This window comes from Pipistrellus kuhlii, unplaced genomic scaffold (genome assembly GCF_014108245.1).
Source record: "Pipistrellus kuhlii isolate mPipKuh1 unplaced genomic scaffold, mPipKuh1.p scaffold_m20_p_3, whole genome shotgun sequence".
Taxonomy (NCBI): domain Eukaryota; kingdom Metazoa; phylum Chordata; class Mammalia; order Chiroptera; family Vespertilionidae; genus Pipistrellus; species Pipistrellus kuhlii.
In genome coordinates, this window is record NW_023425529.1 from 9,710,576 (window position 1) to 9,732,037 (window position 21,462).

General features: G+C 37.0%; 2 protein-coding genes across 5 annotated transcripts in view; one reads left to right on the forward strand and one right to left on the reverse strand.

The window, feature by feature from the left end:
- The first annotated feature begins 14,394 nt into the window (after nucleotides 1-14,394).
- PMCH (pro-melanin concentrating hormone) lies at nucleotides 14,395-15,754 on the forward strand. The gene is made up of 3 exons (XM_036457262.2): nucleotides 14,395-14,698; nucleotides 15,005-15,203; nucleotides 15,502-15,754. Exons 1-3 carry the CDS (start codon nucleotides 14,450-14,452, stop codon nucleotides 15,549-15,551), a joined length of 498 nt encoding a protein of 165 aa, XP_036313155.1. The 5' UTR covers nucleotides 14,395-14,449; the 3' UTR covers nucleotides 15,552-15,754.
- LOC118729796 (PARP1 binding protein) overlaps nucleotides 15,453-21,462 on the reverse strand; it is a 45,958-nt gene continuing 39,948 nt past the window's right edge. For 3 of the 4 annotated variants that reach the window (XM_036457252.2, XM_036457254.2, XM_045587590.1), the window contains 2 exons: nucleotides 17,101-17,236; nucleotides 15,453-16,500 (listed from right to left, as the gene is read on the reverse strand). In XM_036457252.2, the coding sequence (XP_036313145.1) occupies nucleotides 16,160-16,500; nucleotides 17,101-17,236 (477 nt within the window). In that variant the 3' untranslated portion in view covers nucleotides 15,453-16,159. The remainder of the gene's footprint in view (nucleotides 16,501-17,100; nucleotides 17,237-21,462) is intronic. The other variant, XM_036457257.2, reaches the window with a different exon arrangement.

A 21,462-nucleotide genomic window follows, 5' to 3' on the forward strand; every position in this document is an offset into this window, starting at 1 on the left:
GCTCCCTAGGGAAGAATCATATATGCACATGTCACAACATATGAAGAGCTTTAAAGACACAATGACTGCCATCAACAAGAAAAATATACTTTTGGCAACTGCCAGGACACATCATTTTTTTCCATCACTGGCAAGACGTTGGCTGAATTCTTTTGGATCAGCTACTGTTCAATAATGGCAAATGTGTACTCCCAGAATAACTGTGGCTTTAAACCACAAGGCAATTGATATAATCTTGGCTCTCTATCAGAAATAAGGAAAATACAGAAAATAGCCTGAATAATTACTAACTGTATTGACTGCAATGTAACTTTTGATGTTGTCTGTAGACCTGAACTATGAATTACTAGGTGGCTATTTGTGTTTCCCATTTGTCAGGATCTAAGGAGCTGGTGGGACAATGCACAGTAGTTCATCAATAGTCATTTAAACAGCTATTGTAGCTCTAGCTGGTTTGACTCAGTGGATAGAGCATTGGCATATGGACTAGAGTAGGGGTGTTGAACTCAATCAGAGAAGGGGCCAAAATCTAAAATCCAGCCTAAATCGCGGGCCGAATGGTTTACTGAACAGTCATAAACTGTCATTGTGATGGAAACGCAGCGGAGTGCAGTGATGACAGCGCGGTGCGGGCCACAGTGCAAGGCCTTGCGGGACGGATTTGGCCCGCGGGCCTTGTGTTTGACACATGTGGACTAGAGCATCACGGGTTCAATTCTGGTCAAGGGCACATGCCAGTGTTGCAGGCTCCATCCCCAGTAGGGGGCGTGTAGGAGTCAGCCAATCAAAGATTCTCTTTCATCATTGATGTTTCTATCTCTCTCTTCCTCTCCCTTCCTCTCTGAAATCAATAGAAATATTTTTAAAGAATTATTTTAAAAAATAAATAATAAGAAGAAATAAACATCTGCTATAAAACCAGCAACATACAGATTATAGTTATAGGTATGATTGTCTATTTAATGACTATCTTTCCCATCTATATATATAATCTATATATATAAAACCCTAAGTGACCAGCCAACTGTTAGACCAGTCAATCATTTGACCAGTCACTATGAAGCACACTGATCACCAGGGGGCAGACTCAACCCAGGAGCTGCTCCTGATGGTCAGTGTGCTTCCACAACAGAAGTGCTGTTCAGCTGACTGACAGGCACCAGATGCTGGGCTCACAACTGGTGAACATAGCTGCGGCATTGGGAGTCTCTCCCGCCTCCGTGGCAATGCTATGGAGCAGTGACAGAGGCAGGCACATTGGAGCTTGGATGAGCAGGAGCAGCATGAAGCCTAGCCCAGGCTCCGGCCCCTTCCCTTGCCTGTGGGTATCAGGCAAAACAGGCAGTCCGACATCACCAGAAGGGTCCTGCATGCGACAGGTCACAGGCCAGGCTGAGGGACCTTATTAACTCACGAATCTGTGCACTGGGCTTCTAATTAGAATAGACACTTCAGCCGAAACCGGTTTGGCTCAGTGGTAGAGCATCTGTCTGCAGACTGAAAGGTCCTGGGTTCGATTCTGGTCAGGGGCATGTACATTGGTTGCGGGCACATCCCCGGTAGGGGGTGTGCAAGAGGCAGCTGGTCGATGTTTCTCTCTCATCGACGTTTCTAGCTCTCTAGCTCTCTCCCTTCCTCTCTGTAAAAAAATCAATAAAATGTATTTTTTTAAAAATATAAGCTTCATATAGAAGGGCCTGAGGCTACCTTGCCCACTAGCAAATCCCAGTGACTGGCATATGTTATTAGATAGACAATTAATATTTGTTGAATGAGTAAAGGTACAAGAGAGTTACAAAATGCAATACTTACATTTCCCCCATTCGGGTGACAAAACATAAAATAATTATATCTCATTGTCTAGATAACCTTCACAGTCCCCACTCTCTAGGGCAATGCTAACCAGTAGGACTTTCTGCAATGATGAAAATGTTCTAACTGCAATGATGACTGTCCAACGTGCTAGCTACTAGCTGGATTTGGCAACTGAGCATTTAACCTGTTGCCAGTGCAACTTTGCTATAATATCCTACCCTCATCTTATGCTATGTAGCCTCATTTGGTTTCTATTAAAATTTCAGCTCAGAATTTCTTGGAGTTTGAAGTAAAAATTGGGGAATCCTAACTGAAGATTTTCCATTAAAGTATTCCTTTCCCCCACTTCCACTGGCCCCCAAAAAATATACACAACTAAAAGAAATCTAAGGAAGATGGTTACTAGGTTGTTTGCCTGGGAATTCCACTTTACCATGTTGTAGCTGGGGGGGGGGGAAAGTAGGAGAGAGTTTAGCCATCTTTAACTATAGAGAGAACTAAAAGCATTTCAAGGGCACAATATTAAAAGTTAAGATTATAAATCCAAACATTCAGATTCCAAATAAATCCATAGGAACAATATCTCCAAAAGAGTGATAGGCAGACCCTATCCCAGCCCAAGCAGTGCTGGGTGGCTAACTGGACTATCATATTGCAGAACATTCATTCAGCTATTCAATATATAATACATTTACTGAGTGCTTTCTGTGTGCCAAACACTATAGAAAGCACTTGGGATACAGTATTGAACAGACTGATAAAATCCCTGTCCTCATGGAGTCTACAGTTTGGTAGATAGAGACAGCCAGTCAACAAAGAAATAAGTAAAGTATATAGCATGTCCAGTGGCCCTAAGTTCTATGGAGAAAAAAAGAAATCAGGGAAGAGGGGCAGGGCGTACAGGGAAAGGGCTGGCTAGGGAAGACCTTACTGAAAAGATGACATTTGAGACAAGCCTTGGAGCAAGCTGGCAGGTCTCTAAGGAAATAGAGTTTCGGGCAAGGAAACAGCGGGTTCAAGGAATAGCAAATAGGCCAATGTGCCTGGAGCTGTGTTCAGGAGCACAGAAGAGGTCAGAAAATCAAGGAACCACTCTTACTTAGGACCTGAAGTGAGTTATAGGAATAACTGAAAACCTTTGGAGCATCTGAATCAACAAGGGAAATGATTTTTCATTTTGAAAGGTCTACTCTGGATAGTATATTAAAAAGAAACTTGGTGGGGGGAGGAGGATTGGGAGAAATGCGGGGCAATTAGGAACAAAACAGACAAAATATCCTGCTCTCAATTAGCTTACATTCTAACAACTAGAAGCAGGCATTTCTTAATTTTACAAAGGACTTTTAAAAAATCAGTTTTCAATGATATAATACTAGAGGCCCGGTGCACAAAATTTGTGCATGGGAGGAGGTCTCTCAGCCCAGTCTGCACCCTCTCCAATCCAGGAGCCCTGCAGGATCAGGCCTAAACTGGCAGTTGGACAGCCCTCTCGCAATCCAGGACCTCTGGCTCCTAACCACTCACCTGCCTGCCTGCCCTAACCACTCTGCCTGCCTGGTCACCCCTAACTGCTCTCCCCTGCTGGCCTGGTTGCCCCCAACTGCCCTCCCCTGCTAATCTGGTCATGATGTGATGCTGTAACAAATAATTTCCATATTTCTCTATTATTAGTATACATATACAACTTGTCAAAAGCTGATCTCATGGGTACCTGCTGGAACAACAATAATTGATAAGCAGGTGTTTCCAATGGACATAGGTCAAGTATATTCTGCATTGAGCAAGATGAGAAACAAGAAGAGGCTAACTAATTGATTTCACATACTTAAATCTGTAAAGCGGGAGGTGGGGGGTGGGGGGGGGGGTGTCTCCACATTCTATCCCACTAAAAAGTTTTCACAAACAGGTCTCAACTAATCAACTATTATCAAAAGGAGGTCAAATTAAAGCTATAAAGATTCATGGTTTGTGCTGTGTGGTCCACATGTGACCCAAAAAACCTATGGTTTTTCAGGAAATGCCATCAGAAATCTCACAGAAATTATTTTAAAACAATAGCAGCAACATGCAGAGAGGCTGGCTATGAAGTGGTTGAGAGCACAGACTCCTGAGATGGCATGTCTGGGTTTGAACCTAACCTCCAGCAGTTGTTAGCTGTATAACAAGTGGCTTAGTCTCTATCCCAGGGTTATTGTAAGGATGAAACCAGCTAAGGCAGGAAATGTACTTAGGACAAAACCTGGCACATAGGACTGCTCCATGTTGCTTGACAAGTGTAATGATATTTATTGAACAGTTACTATGTCCTATGTCCTAGGAACTACTGAGGGCTTACATACCCATTCTTACAACAACCTTTTGAAATAACTACTATTGTTTTCTGCATTTTGTAGGAGAAAAGCACACAGTTAAGTAACATGGCCACATGCACACCATAAGAGGCAAAACAGCAATTCAAACCCAGACAGACATGTGCTCCACAGCACAGGCTTCTGAACTATGCTATTCTGCCTCCCACATGTTAGAGCTGATGATATTTGTGCTTGCGCCAGGCCAACAAATAGCCCCCCTGCCCTCCCTCGAGCATACACGTCAAATCTCTGTAACCTTATTTGCAGATGTGACTAAATGGCAGATCTTGAGATGAAGAGGGTATTCTATGTTATCCTGGTGGGGCAGAGATATAAGGGACACACAGAAAAGATAAACTCAGGAAAAGCTATGTGAAGACAAAGGGGTGGGGAGGGGAGACAGAGACAGAGAGAGAGAGAGAGAGAGAGAGAGAGAGAGAGAGAGAGAGAGAGAGAGCGAGAGCGAGAGCCACAATTCTCTCCAGGACTCTGAAGGATGTGTGGCCCTGTCTATGGCTAGATTTCAGGCTTTTGGCCTCCAGAAGTGTGAGAAATATATTTCTGTTATTTCATGCCATTGAGTTTATAGTAATCTGTTACAGCAGCTCTGAGAAATTAATACAATGCCCCATATCATATTCTGGAACCTCTCATACCTTGTGTTGTCCTCTTGATTAACAAGAAATTATTCATACATTCATCTCTTACGTATTGAAAGCCTACTATGTGCCAGATTCTGTTCTTGATGCCAGAGATAAAAAGAGAAACAAAGTCCCTACTGTTATGGATATTGGGGGAGATGGACAATAAATGTATGTAAACAAAAGAAATTTAGAAAAAGCACAGTGAAGAAAAGTAAGAGTGAAATGGATTAGTGCATAACAGGGAAGGGGGCAGTGCTATCAAAAAAAGCACAGTCAGAAATCATGACATTTGAGCTCCATACAAGTAACAGGAAGATGCTCCTGGCAGGAAACAAGGCGAAGATCTGGAGCCAAGAAAAACCTCAGCATATTGCAGGAACAGAAAGGCTGAAGTGTGAAGAGGGAGGTACAGGCATGTAGGACATTTGTTATCAGTTATCTACTGCTACAATAATGCTGTGTCATACACACACACACACACACACACACACACACACACACACACACAAAACCTTCATGCTATAGCTTGTGCTTCTGGGGTCAGCAGGGAGTCAATGGGGCCGAGCCCTGGCCAGTGTGGCTGTTGATTGGGTGTTGTCCCATGCACCAAAAAGTTGCTGGTTTAATTCCTGGTCAAGGCACATGCGCCTGGGTTGGGGGCTCCCTCCTCGGAAGGAGGCACGTGAGATGCAGCCCATCAGTGTTTCATTCACATCAATATTTCTCTCTCTCTAAAAAAGTCAATAAAATTTTTTTAATGCAATCAGAGAAGCAGAAGCATTAATGTATATACACAGACAAACATATACACTATTTGTCATGGGATTTGATCACAGGCCATTGTGTAAACCAAGTAATCAGTCTCTCTAAGATTGTTCCATCTGATGCTGGAGTCCACAAGGCAGGGAGCTGGGAAGGAAAGATGGATGTAAAGTAGGGAAGAGTAAGGACAAGCACAAGTTAAAATCGATTAGGGCAGACAAACATATCTGAAGGGACAGCTAATTCCCTTTATGAGAGAACCACACCCACACACTTACTCCAAGAGTGAGAGAGAAACATACAGATAAGGAGAAGGAAATTTTGGAAAATGTAATTCAGCCTAGGTAACTTGATACATTACAGAGCTACTATAGACACTGTTTCCTCTTTTTTTCTATTTTCTAAATGGTTTCCTCTTTTTTATAATTTCTAAGTTTTTGTAGGATTGGTATTACTCCTTGGAGGCCATTTGGACCCAGAGTTTTCTTTATGACAAAAAGTTTTAACTTACAGATTTAATTTATTTAATACATAAATAAATGTTTAGATTTCCTATTACTTCTTGGGGGAGTGATGGCAGCTATCTATGAAGAGGCAAAAGATAACTTTCTGGGGTGATGGCAGTGTCTTAACTTGAAAGCAATCACAAAGGTAGACATTTGTCAAAACTCAGCACATGTACATTTATGATTTATACATATTATTTTTGTTAGTTTTATCTTAAAAGAAAAACTTAAAAACAGATTAAATTCTGGTTAATTATATACATGTTAAAATATTTAGTGGAAAGTATTCTGATACATGTAATATATTTTGAAATGCATTAAAAAATATGATGATTAAGGGACAGAATGATAGATAATAAAAACAAGGGTAGAAAAATAAGAAAGGCAGAATCTAGGTGAAAATATATGGATTACTCGCTATAGACATTTGGAAAGAAATTTCTAATTTTCTTACATCTTTTGATAATATAAGTGAGCAATCTTGGCTTTTAAAGTTGCATAAAATTAGCCATTTATCCAGTTAATTTCTGTGGGAAAGCACGGGACTTGGTTGGAATGTCTGTAAGGTGGATTCTCCAAAAGGTCGGGGGGGGGGGGGGGGGGTCTCAGGGAGAACCTTGCCGAAAGCAGCAGCTCTACCTTGACTTTTCCAAACAAGTCTGACCCTCAGGTGTTTTACTAGGATCTTTTTTTTTTTTTTTTTTTTTTTAAGGATCATCAATTTTTATTCATGCCATAAATGCCTAAATTGAGAAACATGGGCTATATAAGTTGCTACAAAATAAACAAGCACAGAAGTAATTTGGAAAAGGAAATTTACTAGAATCTTTATGTTTAGTCTTGCTTAAAGGATGCATGTGCTTTCTGAAGGATGCTTATTCTGCTGATTGTATCTAGAAGTTCATTTTAGTTCATGCTGTTGTACCTAAGGAGGCAGGCAATCTGGGCTTTTTTGGCTCCTTATGCCAACTAGCCCCTTAGCTTCTCTTTCACAGACACATGTGCCAGAGTAATCATTCATCCATCGTTCTGGGTCTGCCAGTCAGCCCCAACAAACTGCCATGAGTCCAAAATGAAAACCACCCCCACACACCATGATATTTTGAATTTAATTTTAAAAATCAATTTGCAATGAATGTTATAAAAATAAGTCTATTACTCACTATACAGGTGCTCTTGAATATTTTCAGCTGAAAATTTGCATAAAGATTTTAAAGTTGGTCAGGGCTGCCACTTAGGAAAAACATTTTTTATAGATGCAAATGGTGTATAGAGAAGGTCTGCTGCTTGTGTCTACAGACGCGTATGGTAGACAATGGGTTAAAATTCAGTGTTCTCAGGAAAACAATGACCAATAGGATTTGATTGGCATAAATTTACTGGTATCACATGGCCAAAGATATGTTAATTGGAGGAAAGATAATTTCAATCAAGTTATTTACAAATATAAGATGTTAGTGGTAGGCCTTCAGAAAATGGAAGTCACATTTATTATAAACCTTTTGCCTTCCCAAGGTTTTCTGAACCACCCAAGCCCATCTGGCATTAGTTTTTCTTATTTAAAGTTCCTTTCTACCACTTGGGGACACAATTTTCAGCATCAATGAAAAACAAGCCTATGCTCCATTGCACATCAGAATAACCAAAATTTTTTAAAAAGTATCATGAAAAAAAAAACAAAAAACTGGAAACTATCTCCACAATTAAATGATTATGGGAAAACCTCATAATATTCAGAGTCTATGACAATGTAAGCAAAATAAAAGAAAACATTAACCAACTTTCCTAAACTGTCAAAATGATTTGGATTTGGTCCAAATATTGGTTGAAGATCAGCCAAAACAATTCACCCACTAGGAATTTAGAATAAAAATATTGATATTTATTATAGTTTCAGACCAGCAGCTAAGAAAAAACGTGACCACTGACAAGGACTTTTGTAGATTAGAAGGCCACCTCCAAAACAGGTTGAAACCCTAGGGAAATAAAAGAGGGCACAACTAACATTGAAAGGATTTTAAAAAGCCCAAAAAACAAAAATGTCAGAGAATTTCAAAGTTTTATAAGTACAATCACAGAAAACATATGCCAAGTAAGATTTAAACAGTCCCCAAGAGAATCAACTGCTAACTACGCCTCTCTCTGAAGAATTCTTTCAGAGTATTAACCTGCCATTTCAGAACTTAAAAATTAGCCCTATATAATTTTTAAGGAAATAATTTAATATGCAACACAGATATATTTTGTGCAAATGGATCCAAATTCCCTTATAGAGAGAATTTTCCCTAAAGAATGAATTAAAATATCTGTTTCCAGCAACATGGCCGACTAGATGTACAGAGAACACTTTAAAATGCTAGATGAAACATCTTTGAGAGTATGGCTGAATTGGTACAATAAAGAAAACCATTGGCCGAAACCTGCGGACATAAGGGTCACAGGTTTGATTCCGGTCAAGGGCATGTACCTTGGTTGCAGACACATCCCCAGTGAGGGGTGTGAAGGAGGCAGCTGACCGATGTTTCTCTCTCATCGATGTTTCTAACTCTCTATCCTTCTCCCTTCCTCTCTGTAAAAAATTAATAAAATATATATTCTTTTAAAAAAGGAAAAGAAAAGCATTGGAGGCTAGAAAAGAGAAAATAGGATATTTCACAGGGGTTAACAAGGGTTAGAACCAGCATGTGCTCTGAGAGATTCTATGAATTCTTGGTGACCTAGTGTCTGGTTTTAATGACCCATATATACTGGATCAAAAGGTAAAGCATGTGAGATGAGAGATCAGATCAGAAACTCTCACATAATGCTGGTAACGCCCACAAGAAAGTAAACTAGAAAAAAAATCCAGCAAGTCGAAGGAAACATGCCTATGTTGGAATGAATGGCTCTGGAAAGAAGGGGGCATGTGGGGAGGAAAAGGTATATATTGTCCTGAGAATTCCTGATGACAAAGGCATACTCACCAAGTTTGGTAATTGTACGCACTGACCATGGCCTGAAAAGCCTCAAGTTCTACATTAATTTTAATTTAAAGTAGCCCTGGACTGATCTTGCTCCCAGTACCTGGTAGAAGCAAACACAGGAATTTCCAGAATTCCTTTAGATACAGTTTACTAAATATACATACAAAATAAAAATTTTCTGAACACATGATGAAGACACCATGAGCTGAGATCAGCAGAAATAATAAACTGCAGAATCAGGCAAAATCAGCAGATACTGAGCAATTAGATACAAATATAAAATAAATGTTTAAAAATTAGTACCTTATAGATTTAAAAGATTGAAATGCGTTGACTGAAAAGATAGAAAACTGTAATTGATCAGACAGATCTGAAAAAGAACGAATGAGAACTTTTAAAAATAAAAAATATAAAAGATTAAATTAAGTAATTGATGCATCAAAGATAAAATAATAATCTATATAATAAAAGCCTAAGCGACTATATGGTGGAACGACTGGAACGACTAGAACGACTGGTTGCTACGATGCGCACCGACTAACAGGGGCAGATGCTCAAAGCAGGAGCTTCCCCATGTTGGTCAGTGTGTTCTCAAAGGGGAAGCACCACTCAGCCAGAAGCCAGGCTCATGTTGGCGAGCACAGCAGCAGTAGCAGGAGCCTCTCCCTCCTCTATGGCAGTGCTAAGGACCAGAGAGCCGAGCAATAAGGAAAAATGAGCAGGTGGGCAGTAAGAAGTGAGGGCTCTTAGACTGTGAGAAGGATGTCCAAGCAGGCCTAAGCCAGCAGTCAGACACCCCCGCGGGCTCCCGGACTGTGAGAGGGCGCAGCTGGGCTGAGAGGACACCCCCTCCAGGGCACAAATTTCGTGCACCAGGCCTCTAGTGAAAATTATAAAACTTAGAACTAAACAGTGACTATTCTACCTATCAAAATTGTGGGAACTAACAAAAATGATGCATAAAAACCTATTGCCTTAAATGCTAATTTTTCAAAGTCTAAATATTAATGAGCTATCTCTCCAATTTTAATTAGAAAAAGAACAAAATAAACCTCAAAAAATTAAAGAAATAATACAAAGCAAAAATTAATGAAATAGAAAAATTATATAGTGAAAAACAACAAAGCCAAAAGTTAGCTGTTAGAAAGGCTAACAAAACTGATAAACTTGACTGTGGGAAAGTGAGAACCAGAATAAAGGACTCAAACTGTCACACAAGGAAGAAGGCCATGGAGGATGAGCCTGTGGAAGCTATTGTTCTGTGTCGTAAACTCTAGGAAATACATTTGATCATAGTGACATCTTTCTGTATATAAACTCTTTAACTGCTATTTTAGGGAACTTGCAGTTTGCACATATTTGTTTTGTATTATGGCATAAATATTTACAAGAAATCTCTCATTGACTTTCCTATCCTATCTAATAAAAGAGCAATATGCAACTTCACCATCACTCCAAGACACAAGATGGCTGCCCCCATGTGGATACAAGATGGCCACCACAAGATGGCCTGCAGGGGAGGGCAGTTGTGGACATTTAGGGGTGACCAGGCTAGCAGAGGAGGGCAGTTGGGGGAGACCAGGCCTGCAGTGGGGGGCAACTGAGAGGGGACCAAACCTGCAGAGAACAGTTGTGGGGGAGCCAAGCCTGTAGGGGAGGGAAGTTGGAAGGGGACAGGCCTGTAGGGGAGGATTGTTGGTAGGAACCAGGCCTACAGGGGAGGGCAGTTGGGGGGGGGTGGGGACTAGACCAGCAGGAAGTGCAGTTAGGGGTGATCCGGCTAGCAGAGGAGGGCAGTTGTGTGTGTGTGTGGGGGGGGGGGGGGGGGGGGAGTGACAGGCCCGCAGGGAAGAGCAATTGGAGGAACCAAGCCTGCAGGGGAGGGCAGTTAGTGGGGACCAGGCTGGCAAGGGATGGCAGTTAGGGGTGACCAGGTCAGCAGGGGAGGGCATTTGTGGGTGATGGGGCCTGCAGGGGAGGAACGTTAGGGGTGACCGGGCCAGCAGTGGATAGAGGTGACCCAGAAGGCAGTAAAGGACAGTTTGGGCAAGCGGCCCAGCTGGGGAGCAGTTAAGTGTCGATCAGGCTGGCAGGGGAGTGGTTAGAGGGTGATCAGGCTGGCAGGCAGAAGCGGTTAGGGGCAATCAGGCATAGGCAGGCAAGTGGTTGGGAGCCAGCAGTTCTGGATTGTAAGAGGGGTGTCCAACTGCCCATTTAAATAGGAGGTCGGACATCCTTCAAGGGGCCCCAGATTGGAGAGGGTGCAGGCTGGGCTGAGGAACTCCACCCCCCCATGAACAAGTTTCATGCACCAGGCCTCTACTGTAAAATATTATGGTAAGCATGCAGTTTGCAGTCTAGCTTTTTATGTAACATAAAATTGGTTTTATGATTTACATTTACATGTGATTTTTAAGAATCTACCTATCTAATATATGTGAGAACAAGGTCTACTTTTAGTCTTCTTTTTGCTTAAATACTATCAATTTCTTAATTAATTGGTATGTAGACCTCAGAACCCATGGGAGATTACAAGAAAAGCTCAGAACCAACCTGGTGAGTTTTAAGAAAAACAAAGAACATCATTCCACAGCTTTCCTAGGATGTTTGCTGATAGATTCTCTTTTGGTACTAAGCAAAATTCTCTTAATTGGATGTAGTTCAGGCCAATTTATAATTAAATCTCTGTTCTGATGATGCTTCTAAAATAGCATTGATATGTTAAAGAAGTTTGATCTTACTTTTTAATTTACTTCAGTGAGTAGCTCAGTTGCTTAACTGGAATTTTAATTCTGTGACATATACATTGGATTCATGACCCTTAATGCAGCCTTTTTAGTTATGTGGTGTTTGGCAGAATGGCAATAACGTTTCCCCCATTTTGGTTTTGGGAAGACATAAATAGTGTGTTTATGTGGCTCATGTTAGTACTTAGACTTTTAAACCAACACCTTTTCCTATAAATGTGTTGTACCCTGTGTAATGTTTCCTACCTCCATTGTACCCTGTGTAATGTTTATTCATACTGTATCTATGACTTCTATAAATGGCTTGTTGATATTCAAAAACCTATGTCTGTGTTTTGAGGGTTTGGATACAAAACACAAAATGACAATTTGAGAAAGACATATTGCTATTAAATTTTGATGTGTGTGGGAAAATACTATTGCAATGAAAATCTTGGTAATTTTTTGTAACAAGTAATCAATATTTTATATTAAAACAAACTTGTACAGACTAATATAAAAGAGAGCACTACACAAAAATCAATTGTGTGTGTACAGATCAGCAATTATGTTAGAAAAGTTAAACTTTTTCAAGATACCACTTATAATAACTGGGGGGAAAAAGCTTAATTATAATTAAATTATAAAGAATTAGAATTCACCCTACCAGGTTTGACTAAATGGATAGAGTGCTGGCCCGTAGATTGAAGAGTCTAGGGGTTTGAGTCCAGTCAAGGGCACATGCCTGGGTTATGGGTTCAACCCCCCTTTAGGGGGTGTGCAAGAGGCAGCCGATCAATGATTCTCTATTATCATTGATGTTTCTATCTCTCTCCCTCTCCTTTCCTCTTTGAAATCAATAAAAATGTATTTTAAAAAAAGAATTGGAGTTCTTTCAACAAAAGGTATATAATACAACCTTTACAAAGAAAAATCTTATTAAAAGGTTAATGAAAATCTAAATAAATATGGAAAAGTACATGTTCATGTATAAGAAAATTATCTTAAGAGTGTTAATTCCCCTCTGAAATCAATTTACAGAACCAATGTAATTCCCTTCATAATCCCATCAAGGTTTCTCACCGATCTTGAAAAGCTGATATGAAGATTTATATGGAAAATAAATGACAACAGCCAAAGAAGTACTGTAGAAGTAAAACTAATGGGTGAGTAGGGGGTTTAGAAACTTGCCCTATCAGATATTGAAAACAATTTATAGTTTTAATTATTAAGACTGGATTTGTCAGTGGAATAAAGAGTTCTGAAAGAGGCACACTCATGTATAAAAGCCTGATACACCGAAAAGCTGACATTATAGATTAAAAGAAACAGGATGTATTAAAGAAATTTATAAGGACTTTTAGAAAAAGTAAAATTAGATATCCTGTCAGACACAAAATTCCAGATAAATTAAGAATTTAAGTGTGAAAGTAAAAGCAGTTAAACTTTTAGAATATATAGAAATATTTTAAAGATATCTGGGTACATGTAACTAACAAAGAATTAATATCCAGGATACCTACATAAAGAGCTCCCATGAATCAATAAGAAAAAGACAAAGCACTCAACAGAAAATGGACAAGTATTTTTTTTTTTCAAAATGCATTTTATGTAAGAGAAAGGATAATGGTTCATAAACATACAAAAAATATTCAATCTTTTTAGTAATTAGGAAAATACAAATTAAAAGCAAAGTAAGATACCCAAGTATTGGCGAGGACATGTAGTGATGGGAACTCACTCGCATAGCTTGCTGGTGGAGGCTTAAAACGGTTGCTACTCTTCTGTAAACACTTTGGCATCAGTAAAGCTGAACATGCACATGCTTCATGACCTGTAAATTTAATGCCTAGAAATACATCCTAGAAAAACGCTTCCTAATATGTGCCAGAAGAATGTATCAAGAATATATTCTCTACCAGATTGTGGTCAAAATTAGAAATTAACTCTGAAATGTTTAATTAAAAATCATACAATACATTCATCATCCAACATTAATATTGAAGGAACAGATAAATATTCTCTTCATGAACTGCTTATTATTTAATTGCTAAATTCATTAGTAAATACAGTAATATCCTTTTGTAAATAGAGAGATAAAACACACCTGACAGGTCAATTTTAGGTTGATTTTGTTCATACTGAGAGGTATATACACTTTAATCAACAAAGACTACTATATCAAGCATTTATGAAAGAAAATCCTTTTTGAAGATTATTTCAACTTAATCAGGATTAAAAGTAAATAAAACTTTTATTCTTATCATCATTGAGTGAAATAACTTTGGTTTCAATATCTTAATCAGAAACTTTTCACAAGAAAACACTAAGAATATGGAGAGCCTGATGTCCTGTGGTCTTCCTTAATCACCACCCATTTTCAAGAGACCATAATCTGCTCAACAGAAAGAATTCTGCCAAGAATCTTAATCAGATTCTGAGAAAATTCCCACTCAAAACAAAACAATATGCCACTAAAACCCAAACAATGTAGGTATTAGCAGCTAAACAAAAGGCTAGCTCTACCTGATGAGTCATTTCTGAAGTGATGAAAGTCTGTCTTTGAAGTGCTTTCCATTCAGGCTGGAAATATATATAAAGGTAGGGATCATTTACGAAGCAGGTAGAGAAAATTTTCTCCATTCTACACACCTTGGACTCCAAGCAAACATCGAACCAAGAATGGCAAAAATGAATCTCTCTTCCTACACATTAATACTAACTTTTTCTTTGCTTTCTCAAGCCATTTTCCTTTCAGCATCCAAGTCCATAAGAAATTTAGAAGATGACATGGTATTTAACACCTTCAGAATGGGGAAAGCCTTTCAGAAGGAAGATACTGCAGAGAAATCGGTCATTGCTCCTTCCCTGCCACAATATAAAAATGATGAGAGCGGTTTCATGGATGATGAGGAAAACAAAAATTCAAGGGTAAGTGGCAATTTGACTTAATTGCAATGACTATTTGAATGATTTTTATGGAAGCTTTGAAAGTTGATAGTTTTATAAACAGAAGTATATGCAAATAGCCACAATTCGCATTAGGATAACTGATGAAATTTCATACATACCAGGTTGTTCTTTCATCCTGGACAACAACTCATCATTTAAAAATATCAGAGATATTTTTAAAAAGTCGAAACAGTCATCTTTGAATTAATCAATAAGAATAATATGCAACGGATATTACCATTCCAAATAAGACAGCAAAAATGCAAATCTATCTTTTCTTTACAGAACGCAGGCTCCAAACATAATTTCTTGAATCATGGTTTGCCACTGAATCTGGCTATCAAACCCGATCTTGCACCAAAAGGAGCAGTAGTTTTTCCAGCTGAGATTGGAGTTCAGAATATTGAATCAACACAAGAAAAGAGAGAAACTGGGGATGAAGAAAACTCAGCTAAATTTCCCATAGGAAGGAGAGATTTTGACAGTGAGTAGTCCTTTAAAATTCAATTCTTTAAGTCTTAGTGCCATAAAACAGAATTCTTGAGTTTAACTGAATTTGGATCCAATGATAACAAAATTAAAAAAGACCATGGTTCAATCACACTTTTTTCCATTAAATGACCCCTCCCAAATATGTGGGATTAAAAAGCATTTAATTAGTTAGTATAATTTTGACTTATTCCAAATTAGCTATATTAGATGCATTGTTTTCATATCTAATAAATTTTGTGTGATAGTAACAGTCCTTTAAACAATTTAAACCTTTTTTTTTTTTCTTTCAGTGATCAGGTGTATGCTGGGAAGAGTCTATCGACCGTGTTGGCAAGTCTGATACCTGTTGGACCACATGATCTTTTCAGAAGAAAACAAAATTATTTAATTGCCTGGGGGGAGAAGGGGGGAAGGGAAGCCCTGAATGTTATTATGACTTAGATTATTTTAAATGTCTGTTGTAAAAGAAAGCAGTATAAAGAGATATCATTAACCTAAATGATATGCTTTTTGTACATTAAACTTTGTGAATACTCTGCATAATTATGACTTGGTTGTATTTTTTAAACAATGCTTAACACACTAACCTTACATACACTCTAGACCAAAATAATAAAGCATCACGAACAGACCGACCGTCAAACCTCAGAGAGAAAGCAGGGAAGGGGAAAGGGGGCAAGAGATCAGCCAAAGGACTTATATGCATGCATATAAACATAACCAATGGACACAGACACTAACGGGGTGAGGACATGTGCTAGGGGGTGGGAGTGTCTGGGGAAAGGCCAATGGGGGGAAAAGAAGACAAATGTAATACTTTAAACAATGAAAAGATTTAAAACAAATAATAAAGCATCCCAATTTACACCCGATCTCTTAAAAATTAAGAACATGCCTTTGGTGAATGGTTTTATACATACATGATTCTAAAGTACATAAAAGACAACTTCATAGTCTAAAAAACTGAGTTAACTTTGTTTGGCCAGTAATCAATTTGTTCTTGGCAGCACACTTGTTGCTTTGTGCTACTCGGGCTAGTTTGCCATCCAATTTATTCTGCATATCATTTGATGCCTTAGGTATTTTAACATTTTTATACTGGGGTAGTTCATTTCCATTATCACAGAGAATGTTTTCATCATCTAAATGCACCTGTTTCCTTTTTGAGTTTTTGTTTCCTGTCTGAGTACTTGGTTTTCTTTTTACTTTTTCATTTTTACTTCTGTCCAGATGAACATTTCCAGAATTTGTTCCAATTGTTGGTCTTCCAACAGATGAATTTACACCTTTTTTATACAAGATGAAAAGAGGAAAGGAATTATATAACATTTAGTATCATTACACATGAGAATTTTACAATAAACTTTAAAAATGGCTAGATTATTAAAAATTTATGATTTGTAATCAAATGATGCTGTAAGTTATACCTAGAGGCCCATTGCATGAAATTTGTGCAAGGGGCTCAGATCCCACCTCTGCCTCAGCCTAGTCCCACCCTCCCTAACCCCCATCCCAACAGCTTCATCTGGAAGGTCGTCCGGAAGGACGTCTGGTCCAATTAAAATATTATGCTTTTATTATTATAGATTATTTTTCATTTTACCATATCACATTCATTCCTACAAACATATTTGCTTTGTTTAAATGCATGAGACTAAATCCTTAAATATGTTATTTCTTAAATACATTTAGTTAAATCAAATTGTGTCCTATTTCTGCCTATAAATTTGTACTTAGATTTAACTTTTAAGTAAACCCAAGTCTTTAAAAATAGCCATCTTTACATATCACATTTTAAACTTTGTGAGAGGAAAAAATCTAGTTTTACTTAAGTTAAAACCCTATACTGGAATTAAACTGCTATGTAATTGCTCAAATAAGGTCAATACCAGAAAGGTCATTTTCCATGTGAAGAACATTCAATGGCTTTGATGCTGAATCAACATTATTCCATGTATTCCTGCTTATCAGGCAGTCATCTTTATAAGTACAAGAAAACTGGGATCTAATTAAGGTTTGCTTCATCTGGTAATGGGAAGAAAGGAGAAAATATACAATTTATTCTTATTTTTATTTATTTTTCCTCTAGATAGGAATATTCTCTATAGTAATCAAGGTATCATAAAAATTTCACATAGAAATTCCATTATTCATTGAGAACTTTTAACCTCTGGTATTTCTTAGTTTACAAATTCATTCATTGTTACAACTAGCATTTTTATCTATTTTAGTAATACCAGATATATATTTCATATCTTTTGTAACAGTTTAGAAAGATCAATTTTAGACTCTTCAGAGGCCTTTCCTACATATTCCTGTGTCTGAGCTGCTTTGGAAAGAAAGTTTTATGATAAATTTAATAATAATATACATAATTCTAAATAAATACAAGTTCTTCATTCTAAGAATTCCACAGAGTACAATTCCTTCAGGAAAAACAAACACCATTATATGTAACTCAAGAAATTAAGAAAGGGAGATGCTCAGATAAAAAGATAACTAAAAAATGATGAAAGAAACAAAAATAGAAATCAAACAAAGAAACAAACTGAAAGAAAACGAAATCGTGACTGAGAGGCATTATTTCTTGAACATTTAAGAAAATAAGAAAGATGACTCAAATATGTCATTCTAGGAAAATCTGACCAAGTGATTTAATGGTTGAATATTCAAAATACACTCTTACATTTATCTTCAAATGTTACAAGAAGGAGAAAATTAGAAAGCTAAATTTAATTTTTAACCACTGAAAAGGATGCCAAGAGAGTAGTTTTGGAAATATATTCTGCAAACATAAAACCAGTGGCTGTTTTAAGGACAGAAATTAATTGCAGAACAAAGTAATTCATACAGATAAAGCAAATTTCGACAATCACATCTAATGTGTAATGGCACTCAGTTATTATGAGGAGACTGCTCCAAATCCAAATTCATCCCAAATTCTTTCCAGAAATAGACCAAGATTAAATTTCAAATAAATGATTCAAGAAAGAGAACTTTAACACTTCAAAGCATAATAATATTAGGCTGAAGATTACTTTTGGAAATTTACTGATACAGTTCATAAAGTCTAATAGCACAAGTTTATATAATATATTCAGTAGTTCTAGATTATGCTTTTATATTCAGAGAACACTGAATTAACCATCTGAGATGTTCGCAAAGATAATGGCAGTGAAATCCACTGACTATGGTTTAGATTAGAAGAAATCAGAATAGTTTCCAGTACAGTTGCTTCATAAAATCAAGTTTTCTCAGCATGACAAATCTTATATCTTTCTAATGATATCTATGAGAACCTCCACTTTCTAAATCACTAAAGTATATCTAATTAAGATTTAGAACATTGGAATGTACCTTTCATTTGCGCACAAAAATATACAAAATTTTTTTAAATGTAAAAATGCAAAAGACCAAAACTATTTTTTTTAAGTTAAATAGAGTTGGCTCAATAATGAAACTACAATCCCATAGCTTCATGAATCCACATGAATGCAACTACTGTTATATAGTTTCCACCATGAGATGCCCAAAAATATAACTAGAGGTTTAACTAGCCCTTTCTAGACTTTATTAATTTCATAAATACAGAATTAAAGCAATTGACAAAGCTATTAAGTGAATTTTGCTAATAAAATAAACTTTGTATTACATCAGATCATTATTATAGTAACATTATCTAAAAATTTCCATCTGTAAAACTAGTATTAACTGTTGACAATATTGTTTTACATAACTTTTCTTTCATTTTACCAGTTATTGCTTATAGGGAATTATAAATGTATTGCTTATTGAGAGTTACAGAGTATGGTAAGCGCATGAAGGCAATTGAGTGCTAGTGGCTGGCTAGGGTCACTCCCATCGTATGCAGACAGTGATGGACAGCTTGGGGGGACTTGAACCTCCCACCACAAAGTCAGCACCACCCATAAAATACTCCAAGTAAAAATACAATAACTATATCATTTCGTATAATCAATATTTTCTCAATATCAAGTTTACCACAAATAAAACTTTCTTTAGAGAACTGTGCTATTTTTATTTTTATTACTTTTTTTTACGTTTTTTTATTAAATTATTATCTGTGTACATATTTTAACATTGCTCCCCCACTCGCATACCCTCTCTCCCCAGAGCTTTGTGTCCATTGGTTGTACTTATATGCATGTATACAAGTCCTTCGGTTGATCTATTATCTCCCCCAGATCTCCCTACCCTACCTGCTGTAATTTGACAGTCTGCTTGTTGCTTTACTGTATTACTTTTTAACATATATCTAAGTAAAGACAAACAAACAAACAAAACATCTTTCTTTGCTATGTAAATATAGCCTTCCTTATTATAACTAGATTTTCTCTCCTCAGGAAATTTTGGAACCTTAGTGACATCAGGGCAACTTCAGAAAACTAGATTTACAAGGCAATAGATTCTTAAAATCCTGAGACTGGATTCAGGTATAAAAGAAAAATATTTAACAACTGTTTTGTTTTTAACCATGAAAAATATTATAAAAATGTCAAAACATAAGCGAGAACCACAATAGTTCTACCGTATAGTCTTGAAATACTTAGGTACAAAAAATTATATATAGGTTTTCTTTCCTTTATCCTATACAACAAAGCTATTTTTTTATTAATTACTACTTATTAAGTTCCAACTAGTGATAGGCACATAGTATATTAAAGAAAGGATTAGGATGGCTTCTATAATCAGACATTCTACTTATAAAAGTTGCTGCTGATACACAGCTGGAAGGAATAATAAATAAGTTGGATAACAAAATCAAGATTGAAAATATCTCAGATGGCTGGAAACGTAAGTAGAAAATAATAAGATGAAAATGAATGAGGATAAACAAAGTCCTGTATTTAAGTTCAAAATATCAATTGCAGATGTACAGGAGGAGGAGAGCCTAACTTAAAAACAACATATGAAAAAGATCTAGAGATTTTAATTTATCACAAACTTGATTGGAGCCAACAATGTAATGTCCAGCTAAGAAATCCGCACACAAAGCAATGATGTGAAGGGAAAGGTTACCAAATTTGCTGTCAAAACACCTAACTTCTAACACTGGCTCTATCACTTATTAACTAGAAGATGCTCAGTAAAGCTCTAACCTTCTCACTTACCCACATGTAAGTGGGAATAAAATGTATCTCACAAAATGGCCAGGATTAAATGGTTTAAATATTGTATATGAAAGGACTATGTAAACATTAGAGACCTATGTTGAGACTATGCAGTTATTAATGTAACAACAGATATGAAGACAGTAGAGTGAGAAATTTATTGAATTAGGCCAACTCTAAAACGATTCTTGAAATGCAGCTCAAAAAATGAGCTTAAAATAAGCGTCTTCTTTTTAGTTATGAAAACAATATAAGCTACGTTGGCTGTATTTATAACTTAAAAGAGAATGCTTTTCCTTTGTTCATAAAAGTTGAATTTTTGTGCACAAGATTAGTGGCTACATAGAACTGAGATTACTTCCTGTTGCCAATCTTCCAAATCTCTCTGTGTATTTGATTTGGAATCACAAATAAGCAAAAACAATTCCCTCTTGAAAGTGCTTTTGAAGTCCTAAACAACTAAGAATAATGTCTAGATTCATACATGGCTGTTAAAATCATTTTATGTTCCAGTCACATGAGAGAAAGGGATTGAAAGTTTTCCTTTGTAGAGTGATTTCCCCCATTTGGAAAGCTTTCTATCCACAGTAAAATTGCAACGAACTTCAAACTTGCCAAGAATTGGAAAAGTCCTTTTGCCACAAGCTCTTTTTAAATTGAAATTATTAGTAGGTTCCCAGTTTGAGGAAAATAGTACTTCACATAGGAAAGCCTGACTCCAATTAAAGTGAGTCAAAATATTGAAAAGTTGCAGACACTCTCAGAATATTACTAAGAAAAGGAAAGTTCTAAGCCGTTATCCTGATAAATACATCAACAAGTTAGGGAAAAAAATTATTCCTAACCAACCTCTTTATTATATAACTAAAAATAAATACTCTGAATGTATCTTTTTGTTCTTACATTATCACATTTTTAAAAGAATAGAGATTTGCTACCCTTCCATTTATTTTTCAGTGAAATTTCATTTACTTTGCTAAATAGCAGAAAGATATTTTTTTTAATATATTTTATTGATTTTGTACAGAGAGGAAGGGAGAGAGATAGCAAGTTAGAAACATCGATGAGAGAGAGTCATCAATCAGCTGCCTCTTGCACACCCCCTACTGGGGATGTGCC

Bases quoted from the DNA above. Each gene is read 5' to 3' on its own strand.
- PMCH (XM_036457262.2), top strand. From the start codon at position 14,450: ATGGCAAAAATGAATCTCTCTTCCTACACATTAATACTAACTTTTTCT. The intron at 14,699-15,004 runs GTAAGTGGCAAT...TTTTCTTTACAG, and splicing joins AGGAAAACAAAAATTCAAGG to AACGCAGGCTCCAAACATAA. The intron at 15,204-15,501 runs GTGAGTAGTCCT...TTTTTCTTTCAG, and splicing joins AGGAAGGAGAGATTTTGACA to TGATCAGGTGTATGCTGGGA.